Source organism: Zonotrichia albicollis, chromosome 2 (assembly GCF_047830755.1).
Source record: "Zonotrichia albicollis isolate bZonAlb1 chromosome 2, bZonAlb1.hap1, whole genome shotgun sequence".
NCBI lineage: Eukaryota > Metazoa > Chordata > Aves > Passeriformes > Passerellidae > Zonotrichia > Zonotrichia albicollis.
Genome location: NC_133820.1, coordinates 4475814 through 4502468, shown reverse-complemented (window position 1 = coordinate 4502468; position 26655 = coordinate 4475814). Strand labels below are relative to the sequence as shown.

The 26655-nt window shown below is 37.4% G+C and overlaps 1 protein-coding gene across 8 annotated transcripts in view; it reads left to right on the top strand.

Moving 5' to 3' along the window:
* The window catches only part of DCAF6 (DDB1 and CUL4 associated factor 6), a 74131-nt gene that overhangs the window by 31331 nt on the left and 16145 nt on the right, over positions 1 to 26655 (top strand). For 2 of the 8 annotated variants that reach the window (XM_074531818.1, XM_005490984.4), the window contains exons 8-16: positions 1333 to 1426; positions 2714 to 2833; positions 3050 to 3295; positions 7048 to 7215; positions 14165 to 14224; positions 19708 to 19813; positions 21720 to 21835; positions 22564 to 22647; positions 22816 to 23134. In XM_074531818.1, the coding sequence (XP_074387919.1) occupies positions 1333 to 1426; positions 2714 to 2833; positions 3050 to 3295; positions 7048 to 7215; positions 14165 to 14224; positions 19708 to 19813; positions 21720 to 21835; positions 22564 to 22647; positions 22816 to 23134 (1313 nt within the window). The remainder of the gene's footprint in view (positions 1 to 1332; positions 1427 to 2713; positions 2834 to 3049; positions 3296 to 7047; positions 7216 to 14164; positions 14225 to 19707; positions 19814 to 21719; positions 21836 to 22563; positions 22648 to 22815; positions 23135 to 26655) is intronic. The other 6 variants (XM_074531829.1, XM_026795808.2, XM_074531799.1 and 3 more) reach the window with 5 other exon arrangements.

Sequence of the window (26655 nt, the reverse complement as noted above, 5' to 3'; positions counted from 1 at the left end):
TTCCAAAATTCTAGAAGTTGTTAATCATCAACTCAGTTACAATGATGCTGACCCTTCCAATCTAAATTTTCTGATTAATATTAAAAAAATGCCTTTAACTACAGTGAAGTTGTTTCTGTCTCTCCCTGCACTCTTCCAACAATCCACTGCTTTTTTCACTGGTGTTTTGCTCACCCTTTCACAAACTCTGTATCCTGAGTTCCTCGTCTTTAGTCTGAGGGCACAAGGGAGTTCTCAATGAGTTGTCAGCATCCTGCTGTCCTCAACTGCAGGATCAGTGTGATGATAATGATGATGATTCCTGTTTCCTTTTTGCTGTGAGAAGTGTGATGTTGACATTTCCTTCCTCCTTTTTCTTAGAATTTGTTTGGAACCATTTTTTAATGTTTTCAAACACATTTTACATTATGTGTTTTCTTAGTCAGGAATAGTCAGGAATTTTGCTTTTAAATGCTTATTCTTTGTCCTTGTTGTCCCTAAAAATGTTATTGCTTGAGTATTTTTATTTCAGCCTGGCTTAAAGTTGTATACAGTAGAAGAAATGTAAAGACTTCTTCTGAAATCTGCTAGTGGAGTCATGAAAATTAAAACTTTGATGTGCTTTCACCACAGGGGATTTAGTTTAAAATTGTCAGCAGTTTCTGGGTTGGCTGGTTGATTTTGTTTGGTTTGGTTTCTTTATTTTTGTTAAGGCCAGAAGTATCCAGCCAATACACTTGACTTCAAACTCTGACCTGCCTTTCTAAATGAGCAAAGCACTCCCTGTTTCTCTTGAAGCTGCTGAAAATAACACCACCCATTTAGTGATTGTTTGATACTTCTTGCTGTAAAAAAAGTATTATAAAAGCTGAAAGAAATTAGGTTGAAAATAAACCAGGGTTTATTTGCATAAAATGTTCTCTTTTTTTAATGTCTGATATTTTTCCTTTTGCTTAATTACAAATCCACATTTTGTTAAGCTGAAACTCTTATATAATTTTTAATGTGAAGAGGTGAATATTTCTGCAGAATTCAGGCTGAATTTAAGAAAACCTTAATTATTACAGGTCACTACAGAAAGATTCAACCTTATGAAGGTAGTTTAAAATAAAAACTGCATTAGTTCTGAGAGTCATTTATTCAGACTGTTAAAGCTAAAACTCATGCATTTTGTTGATAAGTGTTGTGCTTATTCATGGGTAGTCTGAACATAAGGCTGACGTTCTGTGTTTGGTGACAGATATGAATTTAGGTGACTTAAAAAAATAGAGATTTATCTTTAGGCTCAGAATCCTGTACTGTAGAACGTAAATAGCTGTGTGATGCTTTTCTCTCCTTTTCTCTCTCCCCCAGTTACGTCAGCCTCCCGTTAAACGTCTGCGGCTCAGAGGGGATTGGTCAGATACTGGGCCAAGAGCAAGGCCTGAGAGTGAGAGGGAGAGAGATGGTAAATGCATTTGCATTTGAAGGGTTGTTGTCTTTGCTGCTGTGTTTTGTTAGGTTCTTGTTTCATTTTGGGTTTTTTCTTGCTTTGATTTGGGTTTTATTTTCCAGTTTTTCTGACGTATTCCCAAAATACGTGCTTCAGATTGTCCTTAAGTTAACAATCAGCCAAGCTTTAAGATGGAATTCCTAGAATTTAGCACAGAGCTGCTATTGTACAATGATTTTTAAAATTGAAAATATTGAAAATGTTCTTACCAGGAAAAAGATATTGTTTCATTTAGGCTGCTGTAAGTAAAGGAGAGCTTTTGTTTTCATTGTCATTGCTCAGGGACTAACACTAGCACTTATTTCTTTTTTTCCCAGTCACACCTCATATGCAATCACAATTACAAATGAAATGCTCTTTAATGGTTGCATTAGGGGACTGGAATTCAAAGCAATAGGATTTTTATGTTATACTTTTCATTTTCATAATGTCATTTAGTAACACAGGGCGGCAAATTTTTATGCTTAAATTTTCATGTTTATAATATATTACTCAATTGCTTGAGAATTTAGTAAATAAAGCATTTCCAAAGAATGCTTAGGTATCAAAAATTGGAATACCAAAGCAGGGCAGAGCCTTTTTTGTCACTCATCTTAATTTTCATCTATAATGTGTTCCTGTTTAAATCTGACAAGCTGTGGGGTTCCAAGTATTTGACTCTAGTTCCCTTGAATCTTCTTCCCTTTTCTGCCTACAGTTTCCCTTTCCAGATTATCTGTGTTGTTCTCATTTTCCTGCTTCCCCAAACTAGAGTAGAAGTGTCTAGGATTCTGTACCTGACACAGGCAGTAGGAGATGCTGTTTAGGAAGAGAACATAAGCCTGTCCTCTTACCATTATTTGGAATTAGTGGATTAGAAACATTGGGGGATGTGATCCCATCTGCTCCTTTACAATCTGCATGTGGTTCTGTTGCCTATGGGCTTCTGAAACACATTTTTTAATATGTTGATAATATTCCTTATGGCATCTGTAACCACCTTTAGTATGTTTTCTTTGGCTGTTGCAATTCCATTTTTTAAGGTCAGAGCTGTACAGGAGGGGAATGAGGGATCCCAGCAGAGGGTCAGAGAGCTGTACTGTGAAAATGAGGACAGACAGGGCCATTGGGAACAGGCTGAAGGGAATTGTTTCTTGTGGGAGAAGGGGGTGAGGGGTGGTCTCCATTCCTGGAAGAAATGTGGGGGGAGAGGTACTTTTTGGTAAACTTGCAGATAAAACTTCAGCACCACTTGTTCTACAGGGGAGCAGAGTCCCAATGTGTCTCTGATGCAGAGGATGTCAGACATGCTGTCAAGGTGGTTTGAAGAAGCCAGTGAAGTTGCACAGAGCAATCGAGGACGGGGGAGATCGCGGTCCAGAGGTGATTTCCTTCTTTTCAACTACAGAAATTGTGTTTATAGTGGATGTGCAGGCTTGGAATATCAGCCTTTCCTAGGTGTAAATAAAATTTTAGTGCACTGAAAAACTGAGCACATTTATTTGCTACAGGAATGACAGTGCACAGGGATCTTTAGAGGCAGAGTAAGTTTACTTTTGAGCTCTTTTTCTTGCTTTTTTGTTCTGTTTTTAATCAAAGGTGGGACTAATCGGACTGATGCTCCTTCTACTAATAACATGGCACCTAGCAGAGAATCAGAAACTGCAATGGAAGTAGATGGTTCTGAACAGCTTCCATCATCTTCCTCTTCTACCATGTCAGCTCAAGCTCCCTCAACATCATCTTCAACAGAAAGTCCCCCTTCAACTTCATTACTGTCCTCTCCTGATAATGAGCAAAGGCCTTCTTTTGGGGCCTCAACTCAGCCTGTGCTGCATCAGTCTGGTGAGAAGAAATCCATCTTGTCATTGTTTGTGAAAAATAAGAAACAATTCTCTTTTAGGATATTTTGGGTAATAGATCTCCATCTGTTTTCTTCCTTGCACATCCTTAATGAGACTTAAGTGTTTTATAGTTACCTAGTGGTTACAGCTGTGGTTTAAAGAAAGAGTAAAACCATCAACTCTATAGCTTTGTCTGAAAAGGAAATTTGCAAGGGGATCACCAGTATTTTGAGGTAGAAATAAAAACTTTTTGCTTATTTTTCTAAACTTACTGTTGTTGTCTTCATGGAGTATAGTGACATCTTGCCCTCTTCCACTGGGATTTGGCTGTAGCAGCACCAGTGCAATGAATAGCAGAACCTGTGCATGTTAAAATCAGGGGAGATGGGGAATGTCTCCTTCAGGAGGAACCTCCATCCTCAACATTTCAGAGTCAGAATCTACCATATTAAACAGAATTGCTTCAAACTATGTCATTGAAACTTTGTGAGTTTCAAAAATATAATGCACCAGAGAGGATTTCTAGAATTGTGATGCATTTTCTAGCCTGCATTTTAAGAAATCTGTGCTGACCAGAAAAATATTTTTCTCTGAATGTGCTTGAATTTCTAAGCAAAAGTTTATTCTGCTAGCATGAAGCTGAAGTTATTTCTTAGTCTAACTCTTTTCTAAGAGTATTTCTTCTTTTTCAGTGTTACTTTGGATTTCAGAATATATTTAGTTTTGAAAGGGGTAGTGATGTTTGGTTGACAGACAATAGATACTTTTTAATTTGCTATATAATATTTGTTAGATTCTTTGACTAAATCTAAGCAGGGTGTCAGACTGGCAGCTTAAAATTGCCTACAGGACTCATGCAGGCATAAATGTAGTAGTGCAAGGTGTTTGCACACCTTATAAGCATGCTGTTTCAGAAGCAATGCAAAAGGGGTACTGGAATGACTGTAAAACAAGTTTTTGGGTGATGTGGTGAGTTCAGGAAGAGGGGAGGCCCCTGGGCAGAGGGGTAGCACTGGGTCTGTGAATGAGCAGGCTGCATTGGGAATGTCCATTTTGCAATGTTTATGTACCTTGGTATCTGTGGCTGTGCTCAGTTGTGAGATTTTATGTACTCGCAGTCTGTAGTTTATAAATCTGCCTTCTGCATCAAGGACAGGATTCCCTGACCTTGTTCACCTGCATTTAAAGGTGAATAAAACCTGCTGCTTTTTTGGGCTGACAGGAGAGGGCAAGTGCTAATAGGAATAGTTTCAATACAGTGGGGCTGAGTAGGAAGGCCAGACAGAGGTGTGTTGTAAGAAGTGGGTGACTGGGGAGGCATTTTGGAAGGTGGAAGAAAGGAAAAAAAGGTTTTCAGCCCCTATTTTGTGTAAAGTCATGGCAGATACACGTTTGACTCTTGTAGCAAAGAATCAGCAAATGAAGAACTTGTTTTCAGAAAATTTCTTCATTAGAATCAGAGCATGAATTCCTAACCCAGGCCTGTAAACAGCTTTCCATAAATCATTTCTACACTCAACACAGGCACTTATGGCAATCCTGTGTTTGAAATCCCAGTACCTTTGCATAAGTATACAGTTCCAATTTATTGTTGGTTTGATGTTCCAGAATATGTGTAATGTGATGAGCATTTGAGCTTCTATATCTGAATTACTTTTTAAAATATTAAGAGATGAAGTACAGAAATGATTTGGTGCTGGGTCTTGGTGGGATAGATTTCTTTAGCAGAATATGTATTCTAGAAGTTGGAACATTTAAGTTACAATTAAACGACAAAATCAGTGCAAAATCTCTAGCTTGTTACTGCCAGAACATTTGAATAATTTTTAATATATGTACCTAATGAGGACAATTGCTGGAGATTGTCATGCTTGTCACAAAGGAAAAATACTACAAATTGCTTTTCTTGCCCTGCTTATGCCATTCAGTGGAAACTTTCAATTTTTGTATGTTAGTTTTAAGATGCTGATGTTTTAAACCACTAATAAACACTAGGTACAACAAATAGTAAAATATAATGCAGTTTTTGTCATAAATAAAATTCCAGATACACATGAGGAGGCGATGCAGGGGGCCAGTTGGCTGATTAGTACAAAGCTTAACCCTAATATGTGTTCTGATATAAGGTAACTGCTTTTAAATTTTGAATGGAAATGTGACAATAACTGAGGTTTTTTTATTTATTTCTATTTCTTCACTCCATTTGCTGGCAAAATAAACATTTGCTTAGATATTCTGGAATATATTGAAAGGTGTTGTCACTGAGCATATCCAGGATAGCAGCTCTTATATTTAGTATTGCAGTTCTTGTTACATCTTAAATTGTGGCTGTCTCTTAACTCAGTGGAACTGAATCAGCAGCAAGTACTGAAAACTGCAATTTTAGGCATCATTGAAATTCCCATAAAAGTATTCCTTAGGCTATTTGGAGTTTTTCTTTCCATAAATGGTTCTGGGACATGAAAATAATTCAGAGCAAATCTCCCTGATGCCATATTCCTTTTAGGAGCTATATCTTTATTTTTGTTACACCTTATCAACCATAAACTAAGAGTATGTTTTTCCCAGAAATTATATTAGACTAAGTACATTAAACCTCATGACCATTCAGTATTAACTGGTGCTTGTCACTGACTTTCCATTTACTAGATTCTGGTTTTGGGTTTGTTTCTCTTTATAAAAGAAAATTTGTTTCACTGTATGGATAAGGGTTACAGAACATTTGTTAAGCTTTTGCCTGGCTGAAAGGCCCCATGCCAGTGTAATGCTCTCTACTGTTTTAACATTGTGTGATTCAGGCACTGCTATTAAAGACACAATCTGTGTTATTTAAAGAGGAGCACTTGCCACACAGCACTTGTGTAAGTGGAAGAAATCTGCAAAGAGCATGAAAAGAATAAAAAATGGCTTGGTCACCTCATTTTATAGCAGTTTGCAAAAGTACTGGTAATCAGGCAATGAACTTAACATGCCAAAATAGCTTAACTGGCAAATGAATAAAGACAAAATGATGAAAACAGTGAAGCCTCTAAAGATGGGACTAAAAGAATAATCTATTAAGAAGATGCTACTAAGGATTGCTTCTGATCCTATAAATTACTTTGTCTGTAGGACCACTTAACAGTGATTTCAGACTGTGAATCCTTAAGCACAGGCAATGTCTAAAATTAAAAATGAATTCATAGAGAAGTCTATTTTTTGGTTTAGCTGTTGTTTTGCCACCTCTTTCCATAGTTGCAGTTTACTTTTTGCACTGGTTTGATTTGATCAAAATCTACCTGGTTTTTTTTTTTTGAACCATCAGGAAGCTGTTACATTCATTTTGAAACACTACCTGTAGACCACAGTAGCATAGTTTTACACCAAATATTCTCATTTATTCTGTGTGTTAGGGTCATCAAAATGAATGCATCTGTTGTGTGCTTTGTTTTAATGTAACCAGGCTGTATCTATTTTCCTTAACTAATTCTTTGTTTAATGGTTTCATTGCTGGAGATGGGGAGGGGGCTGTATTATATGGCACAAATCCTGCATATATCAGTCCTGTGATTGATGCCTTTAGGAAGAGAAAACCAATTTCATTATTTCTATCTGATGATTTCTGGCTGCTAGTAATTTTTTTTCCACTGTAATGACACTTAGTACCTGTTGCTTGTCTCTTTAGTCAGTCCCTCACCTCTCCTCTATATTCCATGTATTGATTGCTCACTGCTTCTCTCTCCCCCCTTGTCTGTCTCCCTCCCTGTGTGTCAGAGTTAATGGGACCCGAGTTAGCAATAATCCGTAGGGGCCTGCAGCGACTGAGGCTTAAGAAGGCAGAGCAGCAGAGACAGCGAGAGCTGGCTGAGGGCTCTGCACCACAGCCCTCCTCTTCTGAGCAGCCCACCCCTAAGGGCTCCTCTCAGGACCCTCAGGCAGCAGGTTGTCACTTGCCAAGGTTTCTCCAGCAGTGATGTAGCTGTAGTTTGTGCTGCTGTTGTTTGCTGAGATGCTTCTCCTGCAGAACAAGGCATTTCCTGCATTCGCTGCTTGTCTTGCCTTGCATGTGGTGGTGTTTATCATCACATGGGCAGGGAAACCTGGATGGACAGCTTTATTGATCTAACATGTTTGGGTTGAGTGACACTATGTGGAAATGGTTTTCTAGGTGCATGGTATCAGGCTTGTGCAATGGCTATTAGAGCAGCTGAGCAAGAAATTGCTGTGTTCTGAGTAGAGGGAGAATTGCACACTGAAATTACATTTTGGTGCTACTTGTATCCAACATTAACATTTACAACTTGGCTTTGTGGTAGCATGTGTTCTAAATCAGAGGAACAATTCAGTAAAACAGAGTTCTGGCACTCTTCGGTGCTATGGCTTTACAATAAGTGTAGTGAAAATACCTGTACCGAGCCAAAGTCCCCAGATATGCTCTCGTTTTTTGAACTGAGCAACTTGTCATTTCACCATCCTCTTTCTCTCTTGTCTTACTGAAATTAAAAATGGTCACAAGAAAGCCTCAAATATGTTTGCAATAACATATTTGAGAAAGTTAGGGCAGAGGCATGCATATGCATAAAGAGGCAAACCCTAAAGCATAAACTTGAAACAAACTTTGCTGTGGCACCATGTAAAAATGAGTGAGCTGCATGCAGTGTGAGAATTCAGTGTATTTTGTGTTGCAAAGTCATGTCTAGCAGTGTCTCTTCTGTGGATAAATCCTGTGACAGTTGAGATGTGGCTAAATTGCTTTTAAGGGTTGTGTCACACATTTACAGCTATCTTGCCATGGTTCAGTCTATTCCTTAATCTGGAGCTCACAGAACAATTTAATGTAACAGTGGCTGATGCTCCAGTCACAGCATGCGGTTACTGAATTTTGAAGAACTTTTACACTAGAAAATATTGTAATGAGGTTTTAGAGGGTTTTGGAAACCAGTCCATCCTGAGAGGGTGTGTGCCTATCTTAGGGATGGCACCCATGGGTGCCTGTTTACCTGTAGGAGAACAGGAAGAGCAGTGGTAGTGGTGGCGTTTTAGAGGGCTGCAGGTTCCTGCCAGGCCAAAAAATCACCCCAAAAATCTACCAATTTTGGTTTTGTCTTTTTTTTTTCCCAGCAAACTGAATATCAGAATTTATTAACTTATTAAATTTAAGTATTGATAGAGAAAAAATTGTAACACAGTCAATAAATCTTAATCTCCCATTTCCTTTTTGAAATGGCTTAATTTTAATTTTTTTTTTTTTTTTTTTTTTTTTTTTTTTTTTTTTTTTTTTGCTGAATTGCTTCCCACTGAATTGAAGTAAGGAATAAAGTTTGTTTACAACCATGTCTGGAGGTTTATCTGAGGGGATTTTGCTACCTCTGAAGGGTGTGCTGGTCTGGGTTTCACTGGGTACATCTCTCCCATCTCTTCCTTAGTGCTCCTTCAAGGATGCAATGTCATTTTTTTACTCCCTGTTGCCTGTGGGGTTCCTACAGGACACTGTGGGATCCATCGTCCCACAAATGGAAAGGCTTAGCTGATGCTTTGACTGGGGGACAGAGGGGTCTTGTACATCATTTGGACCTCCCCAAGACTGCCTCTTGGAGTTTTTTTAGTTCCCCCATGGTTAGAACTTTAGGGGAACTATTGGAAACATTCAGTCCTTTTGTTTGGGATCACCAGGAGCCACAGACACAGCCTTGGAGGAAACTAATATTCAAACATTTATCTCTTTCTGCATGTAAATTAATTTACGTTTACATTTTACATTGTCATATCATGCATTACATGACAATGAATTTGCAAATTTAACCATTTTACTTACTAAATAATTGCTTTGAAAGACAGATTTACTCAGTGCTGTGGAAACATTTATTTCTGGGGAGACAAAAGAGGAGCCATTTTTCTCCCTGAGCTCCAGATCATTGGGATGTATCTTCTTGAGGTTTGGTCTGGTGGGTGGAATTGCTGTCTTCAGCAGTATTGGCAGTGGAAGTTATAAAAAGAGAAATTTAAATTTGAAAATATTTGTTTGGCCAATTAGTTCTAGAGAAATTTGGTAATAGATTACATTGTCTTTTCCTTTCTATTTGTATGTGTAAAAATAATTTATTCCTGTTGTGCTTTGCAGCTTCTTTCATTGCATTCCTCCTTCCTCTGCTCTGGGAGGGAACAAATGAAGCTCATTTCTTTTGACTCTGGATCTCCTTTGCACTTCTTATTTACTTCATAAGATTTCTGCAGTCTGGACATGGAGATATTCTCTGATATTCTCTGTACTTGCTCTTTTCTTTTTTTGAAAGTTTCTTTGTTTTGTTTTCCTTTTCTGACCTCCCAAGATATATTTTTGCAAGTTGCTTATTCACAGTCTATTCCTTTGGAAAACCAGTGCTGCACATTTTTGGTTCCTTGCTTCTCCATAGACACAATTGTTTTCTAACCCTGTGCTTAGCTGGTTATTCAGAAATAATGTAGGAGAGAAATAAATGAGTAGTTTTGAATTGTTTGGAGTCTTGTAAAAGTAATAAATTCCTATACAGAGACAATCTCTATTTTTTTTCCTGAAAGGTTGTCTTTGCTGCCCTGTCATGAAGCAGATATTCTGTTTTCAGGCACATACTAGATGTAAATTTTCAAACAAAAAAATTGCACCACAAAATGTGTCTGCAGGTTCTCAATCCCTGCTCTGATAAAACCTGTATAAATTGCAATTGCAGTTTTGGAGGGAATTCAGCGTGAGACCATGGCCACTTCTTCTGATTTGTACTTCATTATTACTCCTTATCTTTGCAGGCACAGAAGCTTGAGTAGGAAGAGAAAAATATCCCAGCCATGTAAGAAATTACAAGTAGAAAATGTCAAGAGCTGAAAGCTTTTACAGGTTTAATAGAAAATTAGACTGTGTGGTAGTTATTCTGTCTCCCAGTTACATGAGAATTTATAAGTTCAATCTGTAGTAGTTAACCTATTTAGAAAAATATGGTCAAAAGTTTATAGTTTTGAATGTGAAAAGGAGATGAGTTTTGACTCTGAGACAAAAGGTCTCAGATGAGAGAGATTTTGTTTTGGTGGATACTAAATTTGGAATTTGGGTGAATTTTAGAAGCAGTGTGTGCTGCATGGATCAGATCTATTTTATATTCAAGCCTTTGCTTTAGGTATTGAATGGATTCAGATTTTTTTGGTTGCCACTTTATTTAATTAGAGAAACTATAGTAAATACTTCAGTTTAGTTGGATTTTTATTTATTGAATGATTTCTCCCTCAAAAACCTAGCCTTTCCTTGCATTTTTGTGGCATTTCATAACATTACATCCTGTGCAGTATTTAAACAACTGCATTTATGTGCTATATGCAAACAACAAAGAAAGTGAACCTTTTTAACCTGTTGTTATTGCTGCTATGCCACATATGCATCACCATTACTACATCACTTATCATTCTGAGAATTTCAGGGAGATGGAATCCAATTTGAAAAGTAACAGAAATGTGAACCAGCTGGTCATGAAGTGAAAAAGAAAAAACATATTATAGATCAAGGTTTCCTGCAGTGGTCATTGTACCTAATCTTACCCACAAAACCATGAATCAATATTAGCCTTTTTTTTTCTAGAGGAGAAGAATTTGATTTGTACTGCATTTGCTGTGGAATGCAGATATATACATGTGCATGCTGGCATATTGCAGAACCTGTGCAATGCAAAAGTCAATGCAAATTGACTTCTTTTTTTAAGCTTTTGGTTGATCTATACATTGAGTCTCTAAAGCAGAGCAAACTGGACCTTAATTTCTGTGTTAAAGCTTTTGGAGAAGAACAAGGGAATGACAGCAGTTTTGATCATTAGATTCTTTGCTAACACTCAAATGTAGGAATTTTATTTGAAGATGTAGAAATCATATTTGAAGTGCACAATATATAAGTGAGAGCATATTCACTGTGCAAAGCAATTATTTACAGTAATTAAATCAAGTATTTAATTTCTTAGATTCCTCTACATGTATCATGTTTAGGACTTTAAAACAATTCTCACTGCTTTAGACCTCACCTTGAAGCTGGTGATACAAGGAAGATTTTTTTTTTCAACCAAAACTGAGGTGGCATGCTAATGTTTTGGGGAAGTCAGGTGCTGATGCCCAGACTATAGGAAGATCCTTCAGCATATAACTGACCTTAAAATTATCTTCTATTTTCTGTTTGAGGTTCCCCAAATTTATGAATCTCCAGTTCCCTCTTTAAGTGGTGCTCCAGTTTAGAATGTACTGGTGACATTACAACCAGTGGTGAACTGCATTGGGATGTAGACCCAGCCTGTGAAGGCTCAGGTAAGAGTTTGGATTTTTGTTTGTTTTTTTAACTATATGGCACAGTTTTGGTAATGCTTTTTTTTCAAAAGCTTTATAAGAAATTACAAAAGTATATTTTTCAGATTTTTTTACAAAACAAAGCCATATATTAAAAAAAGAGGCATTTACCTGAACTTCTCTAGGCTGGTTTCATGGTCATGCTGATTCCCCTGCCTGAGGTGGGGGTTCCAGACTGCAGAGCCACTTGAAGGGGTGCTGGTGATCTGTGGCTTCAGGGTGCTTGGAAAAGGAAACAAGGAGATTTCAAATTGCTACAAACAACTCTATTCTTAACCATGCTAATTCAGGTATTTAGGATGTTTCCTGTATGTTGGTTAAATATTCATTTATTAAAGTGAAATGCATTCACAAAGTTGTATGGACACTTGGGTGTAACAGTGAGATGTGGGAGGTTTAAGCCTCCTTTGGCATGGACTCCTACCTGGAAACCTTTTCATTTTCACTTACTGTGGTTGAATGATGCACATGGCAAAACATACCTACTTTTTTAATTACTGCTGTACAGAGTGAGTTCTTAATAAAATTAGAAATGCTGGAAGGGGTAGTAGAGGTAATTTCTTAATGTTTCTAATGAATATATGTTAATTCAGTATTCTGATCATACAAGTCTGAATTACAGAGTTAATGAGATGATCTTTTCCAGCCAAGTGAAATATTTGGCAGCACAAAATACCTTTTAAATAAGGGCATATGAACTTTTGGAAAGAATTGCACTTCAGGAAAAGAGCGTGGCTGGGATCACAGCATGCATTAGGTTTCTCAGCTTCTAGTCCAGGATCTGCCCTCCCTTTAGCCCTTCTGATACAAGTTAATCCCAGCCATGAACTTTGTGAGTCCAAGATCAAAGCCAGCCCTTGAAAGAGGCACAGATTCCTGTACTGAGTCTGCTGGAACACAAGGAGATCATCTCATGACGTGGAGCATCTGTACACCAGCTTTTTGCTCTGGTTTACCTTATGAAAAGTGGCTTATTAGTCCATTGAAAAAACTCCCCTGTAAATCCTTCTCTTCTGATTTAGGTAGTATATATAAAGCACACTTCACTTTTGGAAAGTAAAATATATTAATGCTACAAATCTTCTACTTAATAGCTGCATGCCATAAATCTAGATGATAAATTCTGTGGTCTAACTTAGGTGTGCTTGGTGCAAGGCATGGGCATGGTTGAGCAAGGAAGACAAACCAGAACCAATTGAATGTTCCTCAGTTATAGAAATAAGCTGTGCAAGTTCCCAAAGCAAGGTACCCTCCAGAACACACTGCCTCAGACTTTCCTGGTCTCACTCCTTTGCTCCTCCTCCCCTTCCCTGCTCCTGGATATCAGTGTGGCAAAGGAGCACACTGCCATGCTTCCACCAATGCCTGGGAGTGAACAACTGCTTGAGAATATGTGTATTTAAAACAGCTTGGTCAATTCAGCAGGTCTAATGGCTGTACTACAAAACAGGTCTCACTGGTGAGTCTGGCTCAAAGCTGGAAGGGAGCTTCCTGTAGGAGAGAGTATTATTTCACTGCTTTCCTGATATAGGATGTACATTTATGTTAAAAGTCACTTAGCATGCTGTGATGCTGGCAGACTGTGACTCAGTTTGTAATACAGGATATTAAATCCTTTCAGTTTAGGATGGATTTATTTATAATAGATGGTTATCAAGTGGAACCCAGATATAATACTCTAGCCAATATCTTTACAATGCTGCATTAATTTATGTACATCAGCTTATCTTCAAATAATATAGAAGTAAGATCTGGTCTTCAGAGGTGACAAAGGAAATAGATTCACAGAAGATACTGAATACTGAATATTGCATCTGTTGTGTCTGTGCAGTGAATGAGTGCTGGTGATAGTTATTAACTGGTAGTATCCAGGGGGAAAAAAGGCACTTATCTGCTGAGGGGGGTGATTATTCTATTTATTTGTTTATGTGATTGATGGGGATGCTTGTAAGACTGACGGGTGTGCTATTGTGATAAACTGATCAAGACTTGTTCTCTAGAGGTGCAGCATCTAAGAATGCACAACTACCAAAGTGTCATATAATTGGGATGTATTTTGGTGCTTTGATGTTCTAAAATATTATTATTAAAAGAGTGTTTAAGTATTGGAGGTACTGGTATGCCATGGAGTATTTTATGCTGAAGTATAAATATTCTGAAATTTACATTTTGCACGTGGTGTGAAATACTGGTGTCATTTGGTAGCTGGAGCAAAGGCTTTAGGAGTCGTGACTCTTCAGTGTTTTTCCTGATATGTCAGAAGTGTGAAGAACACAGTAAAATATTTGATAATGGACAGGCATTTTCATTATCAACATGTCAACAAGCTTCAGGCCGTTCAGTGAATAAATAATGGTTTGAAACAAGTGGCTTTGCTTCTGTCATGCCTAGAAAATGCAATATGGCTGGCTGCTCATTAAACAAACCCAAAGCTTCCTTATGTTGCTGCTTTTTTATTTTAAACTAACATATGATCGTGACATTGCTGTGCAGTTCTCTGCTGCTTATGTTTTAAGTTGAAATCTCGTTTTTGTTTCAGATTCTCCTTCTTCAGTGGTTAACAAACAGCTTGGATCCATGTCACTTGATGAGCCACAGGGTGCGTGTGACAGGAAATGCGCTATACCCAGCCATAGCTGATTGCAATGCTTCTTTTAAAGTTGCTTTTCATGATGAGAAACAGTCTAAAAATGCTGTTCATCCACATATAGTAGAATTCTGTAAGCAGATCTGCTGGAAACTCGTTATTTAATGATCAATATGATTAACAGAGTGAGGTTAATTGTTGTTTTTGAAAACCATCCTAAGCTCAGTTCTTCATGCAATTACTACGGTTCAGTGTAGGTACAGTAAATGTCTCATGTGTTCTACAGACAGTTGGAATATTTTTGTAAAATGCAAAGTAAAATTCATTATTTAAACAGGTTGGGGTTTTTTCTGAATGGTTCTTTGTGGATCAGAGGGCAAATATCGAGATTACAATAACCTTTAATTTCATAATGCCATATTATTTCTCTTATCCATGAGTGATGTGCAGCTTTGTGATTCCTGCACAGTTTGAGTAACTCCAGAGCACCCATTGCACTGAGGTGCATCTTCCCTCTGTATCCCTTGTCCTTCCCCCCTCCTGCTGAACAGGTACTGGTGTTTCTTGTAGGATCCCTGTGGACTGGGGGTGGACAGAATGCCTGGGAGCTTTCTCTGTGCCCATTATGCATCAGTCTCCAAACTGTGAGCACTGCTGTGGGCCAGGGGTGACCCTATTCCAGCTGCATCAATGTCATCTGTAGGGAATATTTATGGCTGAATAATTAAGGAGTGATAGATGCTAATTTAAAAATAGATTGCCATACACTCTGCATTATGCTTCCATATCAAAGCGTCTGTAGAGATTTAATAGCTTAAACCCCACAAAACAGCTTTGTCTTCTTTCACATTCCAAACTAAAAAGCCATTTTGAAATCCCTTTTCTGAAAAATATCTGTTTGGCAACTATTGAGATTATGGCTTACTTTAGTATGCCAGAATGCTGGGGGGGAAATCAAGGTGCACCTTGACAAAATGAATTCTTTTTGTGGAAATACATTTTGGGATGAAATAACCTTCAACCTCCATGTGTAAATTTGTTAATTATTCATGGTTTAATAGTCTACATAATTCCAACAATCAGGTTTAGATGGAAACCTTGCTTATAACAAGTGGCCAAGTTATGATCTCAATTCTAAACTCAGAATAAAACATTATTTGATCAGAGTAGAATAACTTAGAATTAACATAGAAAGTCTGTAAGTTTCCTAAGATTCTTACAACTAAAAATTTAGGAAAACTGGGGTTTTTTTTCCTCATTAAGTTACTTGAACTAAGAGATTTCCTCTCCTAGAAGCACGTCAGGTTTTTTAATATGTAGAAAAAAACCAACCCAAAATACATTTGCTTTTCAGTACACCAGTTCTCCAATTGTTTTAAGGCAAGGTTTTTCTGCTTTGTTAGCAGACAATGTTACTTCTAATTTGTAAAACTAGGAGTTTGAAAAAGGAGCAAATTTATTAGGAAATATTTTGTGCAAATGATATCCAAAAAGAATAGTTTGCTGAGTTCTAGTTGAATTTCTGAAGTTTAACTGCATTAGTTTCACTTCCATTTGAAGTCTCAAAACAGTGTAAATAGTTAATGAAGGAGGTCTTAACAGTTCTTGTCATACAGAATTACCTTTCCTTCTTATTCCTGCCTTCTCTTAATTTGGAATTGAATCAGCTGTCTTCTGTTGGACTTGTTTCTCTTGTTGGCATTCATGTTTTAAGAATGGTTTTGGGTTTAAAGACCTTTTTATTCTTTTGCAATCCCATCCGTTTATAATGCCAACATTCTGATAGTCCAGCAGAACCCAGAAGTCGTTGCTGTGTGTACAAAATGATTTCAAATGGATCACAGTTGTCTACACTTGACTTTTGAAAATGTTTTGGACTGTGATTGTCATAGTGGAGGGTTGGCCTTTAGATCTATTGCAGTGTTAGGATTTTAAGGTACTGCCTTAATTGGAATGAGTAAAGAGGGAACCTGAGGCCTGATTAAATTTCATGTGTTAACTTCTCACAGAATTCCTGTTCTACTGAAATGCACAACTTATTTTGTCCTCTTTGGATCAATTTTTCTCCCTTCCAGAAGTGTCTCTCTTAGATCTTCACACAGAACATAGTGCTGGATAGGAATTATTTTGGATTTTTTAAAATGAGAAGTTATCTATCCTCTCCTCATGAGGTTGCCAACAGATGAGTGAACAGGGCAGCATTTGAGATGTGGCAAACTGGCTTGAAGTTCCTTACAGTGTTAGTTTAATTAGGAAATGCAATCTGTAAACTTGTCCTTATGCACTTAACTCTTTATGGTTGACAGCCCCAGTGTCTGTGAAGTTACACTTGCACAGGTTCATTTTCGTAGGGAAAAAGCGGGTCTGAAGGTTGTTGCTGTCAGTTATGTAGTTTGGCTTGTGGATTTGTTTTTCATGTCAGGTTTTATGTATTATATTTTGTCTTCAGTTTTAAGAGTGATAGTTTAAAAGTGTCTCCTTGCTGTGGGTGCCTGGAGAATGGACCATTTAATGGGAGTCTGCTTTAGACAGTGTTGTTAGTATCTTCAAAATATCTTGTGTTTGGCTGCAAAATTAAGTAAAGTTTCAAGGTATTTTTGAGTAATTTAGAATGAAATTTAGTAAGGTGTTGACAAGCTACAGCTTTCCTTTGTAGCAGTGATTACTCTGCTAGAGTTGGCAACCAGACTAATAAACTGAACTGCCTATATCAAAGAATTTGGACCATTTTCCTCTCCTTCCCTTCATTTTCAATGTGAAGTAGATCTGCTCTGATGGGATGAATTTAGTAGAAGAAGAGAACAGAGCTTCATTCTAATCTGGGCAGTCTTTAGCCATCACATTTCTCCCAGAAAACAGAGTTCAAGATTTGTAGGGTTTATGTTATTCTTTCATAACTGAAAGAATGTTCAGTTATGTAGGAGGCAAAGCATTTTCTTCACAGATGCTCCCAGTCAACTTTCATTAGCAGTGTAAATTCAATATCAAATATTGCGCCACACAACTAATTCTCTGCAGTTTATTATCAGAATCTTCTCTCATCTTTTTTAAAGGTTTCTTGTTCTTATTAGTGTCTATGTTATGCCCTAAAGCTACTCGAAAGAAGAAACTGACCCCATCCAAATTCTAGTTGGTGTTATTGTAGATTTAGGAAAATGCTGTTATCCAGTTTGGTTTTACAGCTGTCTGTTCCCAGAAATGTGTAAGAATAATTTGTCAGTCAATGTCCTCTTTTGTGAAGTCTACAGCAATTCTTTCAAATTTTTGGGTGCAGACAAGTACAAACATTGCTTCCAGAGTAAGTGCAGCCAGTCCTTATGCATCTTGGTTGGATTTTCAGACCCTGAGATTTTAAGAAATACAATCCTGGTATTCAGTTAGGCTTGTTGTAGATAGCCAGGTTTGGTTGCTTTGATTGGCAGCATTAAGTGGTTTTGTGCTGAAGCCAACCTTGCACAGCAGTAGGAAGTCCATGAGTAAAGTCATTATTTGGGGGTTGTCTTGGATTATTCACAGCAGGAAATTCTGTCTTTAGCCGGGTTCCCAGCTCAAAGATCTGTCTTGTCAGAGGCTGTTAAAAGGAAGCTGAAGAATTCTCCCACTCTCACTTTTGGCTTTCAGTGTCAGTTCCTGGTGACTTGTGCAATACGTGGGATCAATCAATATTTCTACTTGCTGAGGAAGGGATGTTTGAAGTCTGAACAGACATTTATAAAAAGAGATTTTAAAAATCATAGATTGTCAAAAAATAGAGGAAGAACCCATTTAGTTAAGGAAGAATGTCACTTTGGTTCAAACTGTCTATATAGCACTATAAAATATTTCCTTATATTTCATAGGTTCCTAGTTCCTTAAATAAACTTTCTTTCAATCAGTTTTATCCTTGCTCCACTCTAACAAGAATGTAACTGAAACTTTTAATTTAAAGGGCTATAAGCTTTTCTTCCCATGGAGTGGGGCCCATACCTTTTACTTATTGGGGTCATAGTTGTAATTTGTTAATTCTTTCATTTAAAAAAAAAGTATTCTAATTTGGTTTTTCAGGGGTTTTGTGGTATGTTTTGGGGTTTTAAATTTCTCTTCAGAACATGTAGAAGTGCATATTTAAAGTTTTTTGGCACAGCTGATCACTGCTCTGATCCTGTGAGTGGGCTTCTGCATGTCAGCAGTTTAAAAATATGAGCATTGATTGTTAGCTTAAATTCTGATGTGCTATCTCATAGTTGCTATAATTTAATTGTATCTTTAAAATTAAGTGTCCTGTGCCAATATTGTAGCCATTACTGTTATGACAACAACCTTTTTAGTTGGGAAATTTGTAGGCTTGTGTTTGAATGCAACGTTAGGTTTTAACTGACTTCCAAAGATGATCTGCAGCTTTTTCTTTATTACACTTGTCAGTGTGCTGCCAATACTGCAGGGATATTTATAGTCCCATTTCTGTATTCTAGAAACTTAAAGAAAGGACAGAAGGTTTTGTCCAAATAATCCTGAGATAAAAGGCTCAGTAGTCAGGAAAAGCAAGACTATAGAGACTTTTAGTGGCCATTTGAATACACTAAATAAACTTCCCTTTGAGGAATGGCACCTGTGTAGTGAGGCTCCATCTGATGCTGCTTTTCATGAACTTTTTAATAATGCCCAACTTCAGGACTTATGGCAAACTTGCCATTTGAGGATAGGTGGTGACCATGAACTTTAAGGGGATGGATGGATGGATGGATGGATGGATGGATGGATGGATGGATGGATGGATGGCACTGAGCAGTTCTCTTCTGAAGGAGCCCATGAACATCCTTAGAACCATCTCTGCAGCAGAGCAGTGACCAGTATGCTGTAGTTTTCAGTTCCATTCACTTCTGTTGCTTTTGGAAATTGTGAATGAGCCCATTTTACAAGTGCTCCCTTCTGCTTCCAGTTATCATAATTTAAAATAGGGTTTTAAGCATAAAACTCTTGAAACATGAATTTACAGTATTTTTATGACAAGTGACTGACAATTTACAGCAGGCTAAGGGTACTGGTAGTTGTCTGGGTTCTAAGTAGGCAACAAAGTACAGGATGGTGATTTTTCTAGGCTGATTATGTCTAGATCTCATAATCTTTTTTTCATGTGTATTTACTAAGGCAAAAAGACTGAATACCACTTAAAAATAATCCTATTAATATATTTGCTATGAAATGGATCTGCTTATTAATGATTATATTGTGTGTACACAGACCTATCTGAAATTTTATTTACTTGCATGTTGAAGGACAGCATCTCCTTTGTTTGCTCTTATAATTACATACAATGTTAGACCATTTTACAAGCATTGCAAATTTGGTGTGTTTACTCTGGAACTTTTTAACTTTTTGCTTGGTCTGTAAGAGATCTTAAACAGACAATATATATGTTACTGCCACATTTGATAATTGAATTAATCTTCAGAATTCTAGCAACTTTATGTACATTTCTAATGCCTGTTCAAACTTTATCAACCCCATATTTACAGAGAGTGATAAGCCACGAACAGGAACAGGTGAACCAGTTTTAAGTTTGCACTACAGTACAGAAGGAACAACTACAAGCACAATAAAACTGGACTTCACTGATGAATGGTAAGAATAAGTTAATTTTGGTTTTGACAAGTTCATGATTAGCACATATCAATAACACTTGTCTGGCATAGCTATTAATTATTTTTCCTGTGGTCTGTGTGTGTTTTTAGATGTATCTACACAATTTGAAATGGCTGTAGTCTTAATGCATTCAGAACATAAGATAGATGTACTCTAATGTGAAATTTATACAAGAGACTTGTTTTTGTGTATTTACTGTGAATCTCTATAATCACATAATTATTCTGCAAGTGAGTCTTTGTGTGACTCAGTTCCTGAGTTGTAAACACTGAAATTGCCACATTTAGCCACTCTAAAGTGCTGTGGCTTTAGACACAACCTATGCACCTTGATCACAGTTTGGAAACTTGAAACATTGATTTTTCCTCCAATATCCAGCAAACTTTGAAAAAAATAGTTTTGCTGTGATGCTTTTATGTAATTCTGCAGTTAGTCAGCAAATTCCATGGAGTTTGGTGGTGGGTAGTGTGGTGTGGGTAGTGAGAGGAAGAAGCATTTTCTGGTAGGACAAAGTTGCAAGTCATTGTCAGTTCAGAGGCTGACTAAAAACATTGTGCTGAAGAGTGGAGCAAAGGAGCAAGATGCAATTCCATCTGACAAAATGATGCAGTTGAGAACAAATAACTCCCTAATCTGAGATTTGGAAGTTGTGAAAATGAAATAGAGGAAGACATTTAAATCCTACAAGTCAAAAAAATATTTTACTGCTTAGGCTGTGATAAGGTTTATAGAGAGATGAGACTTAACATAGGAAAAATCCTCCACCTGGTGTCTAGCAGCATCCTTCTTCTCTGGCCATTCAGAAGCAATGCTGAAAATTCTGGATTTAGAAGAAATACTGAAAGGGTTAACAAAATTTTTCCTACAGCTTCCAAATCCAGTATAGCAATGAATACACAGAATATTGCTCATCAAAAAGAGTAAAAGCTCTGATTTAACATAAGACATAAAATTCCTGAAGTCTAGACTGAATTCTCAAGAATCTCAACTAAGCATGATCTGTGCTGCTTCTAGCAATGTAGAATATTAAATATTTGCTAATAACATCCACAAGTCAGAAGATATTTGTAAAGAGACACACTAAATTATTGAGAATCATGCTTATAATTCTGCTTTTGTCCAATGATTTGCCTGAGTTTTAGACCACATCACATTAGAAAGCTCAGCAACAAGACCTCATTTCCTGAAAGAGGAAGAGAGTCTAAAACTAGAGAGTCTAAAAACATGAATTTCAGTGACATTCAGCACAACATTTTACATATTTCCTGAGGATTTGTTTTCCATATTGTAAAGAGAAAATGGTGTCCCACAATAATTATCTAAGCATGAATGGGGAGTAAATGTCAAATACCAGCTTATAGTGAATCTTGAGAAATAACAAAACTTTGAGAACTGACAGTCCATACTTTGAAAGGTACAGGAATGATAATTAGAGTTGAAGGGCCTGGAGACTTTTATCTGAATCAAATTTTTAATTGAATGAAATAACATTTATTAGTGCTCAGTAGATAGCTTGTCATACCTCTAATAAGATGAGCTCTGATTATTTATACTTCTAAAAAGTGTGCAAATACTGAAATAAACCAAATCCTTACAATATTTGGAAAAGCAATGACAATATTCTTTAAAGGTAAAAGAAAAAGATAGGAAGGAGAGAACCAGGTTCTGTGATGCAGAGGAATTGTGTGGGATGAGTGGCAATGGACACAATAAGAGAGAATTTTGAAATTGCTGAGAATTGCTTGTAGCTGCTGCCAGGAGCTCTCACTTTACTGCAGTGAGATAGATAATGTTGGTCAGGCTGTGCTGTTGAAATGATCTTATTTATTTATTTGTGTATTTACATGATCCTAAATGATTTTCTTTTTCCATGTTACGTTGCCAGGAGCAGCATAAATTCAAGCTCTAGAGGGAGTGGAAGTCATTGCAAAACTGAAGGCCAAGAAGACTCTGTAAAAACAAAAGCTTTGGATGAATCAGGGCCGGATGGGGAAGAAACAAGTAAGAAACATTGGGATTTCTAATGCTAAGGCAAAAATTCTGCCCTCTATGTCCCTGACTCCCATTGCCGTAATAAAGCATGAATTTTTTAGGAAAGAAGACATTAACCTGAGATAGCTATAATAAATATAAACATTAAATTACATTGTCTTTAGTTCTAAAAACATTATTCTTCTTAGGGGATATTGTGCCTCGATTTGTATAGGAAAATAGAACAACTGCACTTTGCAGTCATAAATGATTGCTTGGAATTCTGTTACATTTCCTTCAAGCTTTCACTGTGTTTTATTAAATGTGTTGTCTTGCTCAGTTCATTGCCAAAAGTGCAGTGAAGTCAAATGACTACCTCCAGAAAAATACCAAAAAAAATCTCTTTTAATAGACTGATAACTTCATTTGTCTTCAGAAATAATAGTTAGTGTCTGTATTAAGAGTACAAATGCTATTTTAGCTGCTTAAGTTCTCATAGTATAGGCTGTTAAATACATTAAGGAACAAGAAATTACTACATTTTTCTTAGTTAGTGTGTTGACCTGGTCAACTAGATAGGTTTATATATACTGATTTTTTTGTGACTGATAGCTGAGATTTCAGTAGAGACATTGACTTTGGAGTGGATTGCTTGGATTGGTTTCTTCTGGGAGTGCTGGTGTTGTTTAGACTTGCTTACATTATAGATGTGCATCTAATTGAAATCATGTGCTTTACCATTAAATTGCTTAATTTAGGGGATTCTGATGAATCTCTCAAGGAAGATGCAAGTGCTGAAGAGCTGAAAGATACAGATGAAGCTGCAGAGACAGCAGAAGCAAGTAGGTATCTGTACATAGCAAGTATGTATCTGTACTCTTTCAAGTAGTTACAAGAAGAAGTAGAGAATGAAATATGAACTCAGTTTGCATAATTTAACTTTGCTGACCATTTCTAAAATAGACTATAGTTGTTATTGAGACTTGTTTTCCCCAATATTTGCTTTTCAGCAGCATCAGATAAAGCTGCTCCTGAGCACTCCGGAATTCAAGCAGAAAAACCCGATGCTGTGTCTGGGAACGCAGAGGAAGAAGGCTCCAGCGAGCAGGGGGCACACCAAGCCCTGTGCAGCCAGAGCAGCGACCCCAGTGCCCCCAGTGCCCCCAGCCCCGTGGGCAGCGAGGAGCCCCAGGCGCAGGCGGAGCCCTCGGGGCCGGCAGCTCCGGACGACGCCTCCACACGGAGCTCGGCGCTGCAGGAAACCGACGACAGCGACGACGACCCCGTCCTCATCCCCGGGGCCAGGTATCGGGGAGGCCCTGGCCACAGGTGAGGCCAACACCTGCTCTGCTTGGCAAATGCTTCTTGCTTTTTGTTTTCCTTTAGCTTTTCTTGTTCATTGCTTTGAATGAAAGATGGAGAAACTCAGCCCTCATATCCTTCAAGTTGTTCTTTGACAACTGGCCGAGAGCTTGATGGCTGAGTGTAATTTGCCTACGTGTAAGATTTGTACAGCTGCATTTTCCCTGCAAGCCAGGAAGGCTCTTGCAGATCTAATACCTGCTTATGCTGATCTCTTGCCTGCTGAATACCTCAGTGCTAAGTATTTGCATATCTAGTCATACGTATAGAAAGTTCATAGATTTGGGGACAGGGACCATCACTTTCTTTCAGTTGTACTTTAGGTGTTCTTATTCTGGCAAAGCAAGAGCTTTTAATCTTGTGCAGCAATGGTGTGTTTGCAGTACATATATTAAAATGGATGTGTTCAATTTTTCATTCTTCTTTTTCTCTGAAAGAGAAATTGTAATCCTTTTCCTTTTGTTGGTTATTAAATATTACTATGTATGTCAGTTAAAAAAGGTAGACTACCTGTTACCATGAATAAAACATGCATTTAGTAAGCTTTGTGCTTTTTTTATATGAAGAGCTGTACATACTTGTTTGATCATTCAGTAAACTGAACCCTCAATTTGCTATTTTTGGTTTAATACCTTTCTTCACTAATTTCAAAACTATAAAAATATTTAAGCAACATTTCTGTTGTTAGACTTCACACGATACCTCTTTACTAGCTGTAGATGTAATTTAACCTCATGTCACATACCTTTGCTGTACTCCTGTTCAAAGACAGTGCTATTAATTTCTTATGCTAGCAATGAAGATTCTCACAGGAATTTACAATATATATTCATTAGGAAATCAGGAAGAATTTAATAGCTGTTTCTAGAGAAGGTTTTGAATAATTTGCAATTAAAATAGAAATAGTAAGCCAGCACATTGTCAGTAGTGGCAAAAAGAACAGTCAGTGGTTGTTTATTACAAAGCACAAGTAATTCTGCTCACTAAATGACAGTTTTTATGAAGGAGGCAATATACACAGATTCTGTCTTAACCCATTAACTTTCCATGCAGTACTAAGTTTTTGTAGGCAGATATGGAATGGCAGAAATATTTTCCCCTGCAGAGCCAATGTTCATTATGATCCAGTGATTGAAGAGCAAGCTGTGAAAAGCCCTGTAATTTTAATCCCATCTCCATTTTCAAGCAGGATTCATAGCTTCCCTCCATGCACCATGTTGTCTCTACAATGTAATAGTTTCTGTAGCAATGTGAAAGGAATTACACTTGCAGGTATCACACAGCTGTTACAATTTCCTACTAGTGGGGACATCCTAAATGAAGTTACAATTTATCTGACATGCTTCCTTTCCTCTCTGTGCAGTGAGATTTTTTTCCTGTAACAGTTTAAATTTATCTCCTAGGAAAGATCATTCAGCCAAATGAATGATATCATTAAAATCCTTTATGCAGTCCTCTGCTCCCTTATTCTTCCCCCAAATAAAATCTGAAAAAAGTTGCTTCATAGTCAGTTGGTTTAGGATTTTCTGTAGGCTTTCATTGCTCAGGTTTAATGCCTGACCAGATAATTTTGTTCTGCTTTTGTGTGTGTGCAAGCAGTGAAGGTTTCCAGTTCAGCTACTGAGTATTACATTCCTTCCTTATTCTTCAGGTTTCAGGAGTTTCCAAATGCACTCTGAGATACTAAGGAAAAGTAAGACATCCTGTGTGTGCTCAAAGGAATTTGGATTTTCAGAAGGGAAGCAGACACTGATGGTCCTAAAAGCTATAGCTCTAAGGCCTCTTAGTATTTATATCTCATATTAGAGTGAAAGGAACTGGAAGTTCTCTCTAGTAGTACCATGGCAGTTGTTATAACCTAAAATCCCTTTCACAAACTGATCAAATTTATATAAAATCCCCCATGTCCCTTAATGAGTAGGAAGCTAACTCAAAGCATTGCTGCTACCTTGGGTGTACATGAACTAAAATTGGTCATTTTGTTCTGTGCTAACATTCTGTTTTGATTGAAATAAATTTTTACACTCAGTGCTCATCATTGAATGATGCTCATCCTGTCCATTTTTAGGTTTTGTCTCCTTAGACTGAGTGCCAAGTTTTTTTCACTCTTTGCAGTAAAAATTCATGGGTTTCCTGCCATCATGCTGGCTTCTGTCTCCTCTTCATGTTTCACTTTTTGCCTGAATGTGGTAGCCCAGCTCCCTACCCTATTTGGGTTTTGCTGGAGTAATTCTGTGGTTGTTACTCTGGGTCTAGGGAGGATTCTGTGAGCACAATGAGCTGGGGCTGCTCCTCCTCTCTTGCCTGTCACTGCTCCAGTGGGGGCTCGTGGTCAGGCACACCCTGCACTCTTCCCTACTTTGTCATTCCTAATTGAATGAGTGTTCCCTTTCACCAGAAGGAAGCTCAGAGGTGTATAACTCAATTTTATGCTGCTGATTTTCTCAAGGCCCTACAGTCCCCTCATTAATAAGTTCCCTACCCTCAATGTGCTGCATGATTCCATTCCTACACCCTGCTCAAGGATCAGTAGCAATACAGGGCACACAATTGCCTGCAAGTCTGGGGCTCCACTCCTCCAGGATGCTTTCTGCAGGCTTCTTTTCTCTTTCCTCACCCAGTAAATTGTGTTATCTAACAATTCCTTTACTAAATCTCACTTTTTTCCAAGTTTATCTAATACTTTACTTTCCAATGTGTCATCTTATAAGATAATTAATGGCATTAATATCTGAGTAATAAAGTAGATTTTTTTTTCTCTGTAGAATACTTAGGGGGGAGCTGCTTTGGTCTTTTTTGTTGTGGGTTTGGTTTGGTTTTGCTGTGTTTTATTTTTTTTTCCTGAAGAAGAAAGACTAGGCTGCAATAATCTACCTTTTGTGAACATATTTTGTGTAATGAAGAAAAAAAGTTTCATTTTTCTAGAGGACAAAAAATTTTTAAAAAGATTGTTGTAGCCTTCTGAGACAGAATGAAAAAAATGTTTGACTAATAAGCCTTTTCCAATATGTAGCATTATTGATTTTATCTGCAATCAATTTGTTTTTCTTTAGGCTGTGTTTTCTCATAAACCAAATAGCTCTTGTTTACATTGAGCAGAATATTCTACAGGTGGAGAAATTCAGATAAAGGAATCTGTCTGAGTCATTTTCCCACTGTGAAGTACAGTTTTCTCCACTGAAACAGAAGGCTAGATTTCTGATTCTGTACTCTGAAATTATGATCTGTAGCTTCCTCTTAAGGAAGAAAGTGGCAGAATTACCCTTCTGATAGCTCTGTTAAACAGAGCTCTAAATAAATGGAGAACTTCCTGCTGCATCTCACCTTAATTTTTACTAAGATGGATGTAGATTTCAGATTTATTAAAAAATATTGTTTATTTTGCAAATCTAATTGTACAAGACTTCCATTATTTGAATATTATTTGTAGTTGTAATGTTTTCAAGCTGAGGGTTTGATATTTTTCTCAAATAATCTCATATTGTGGA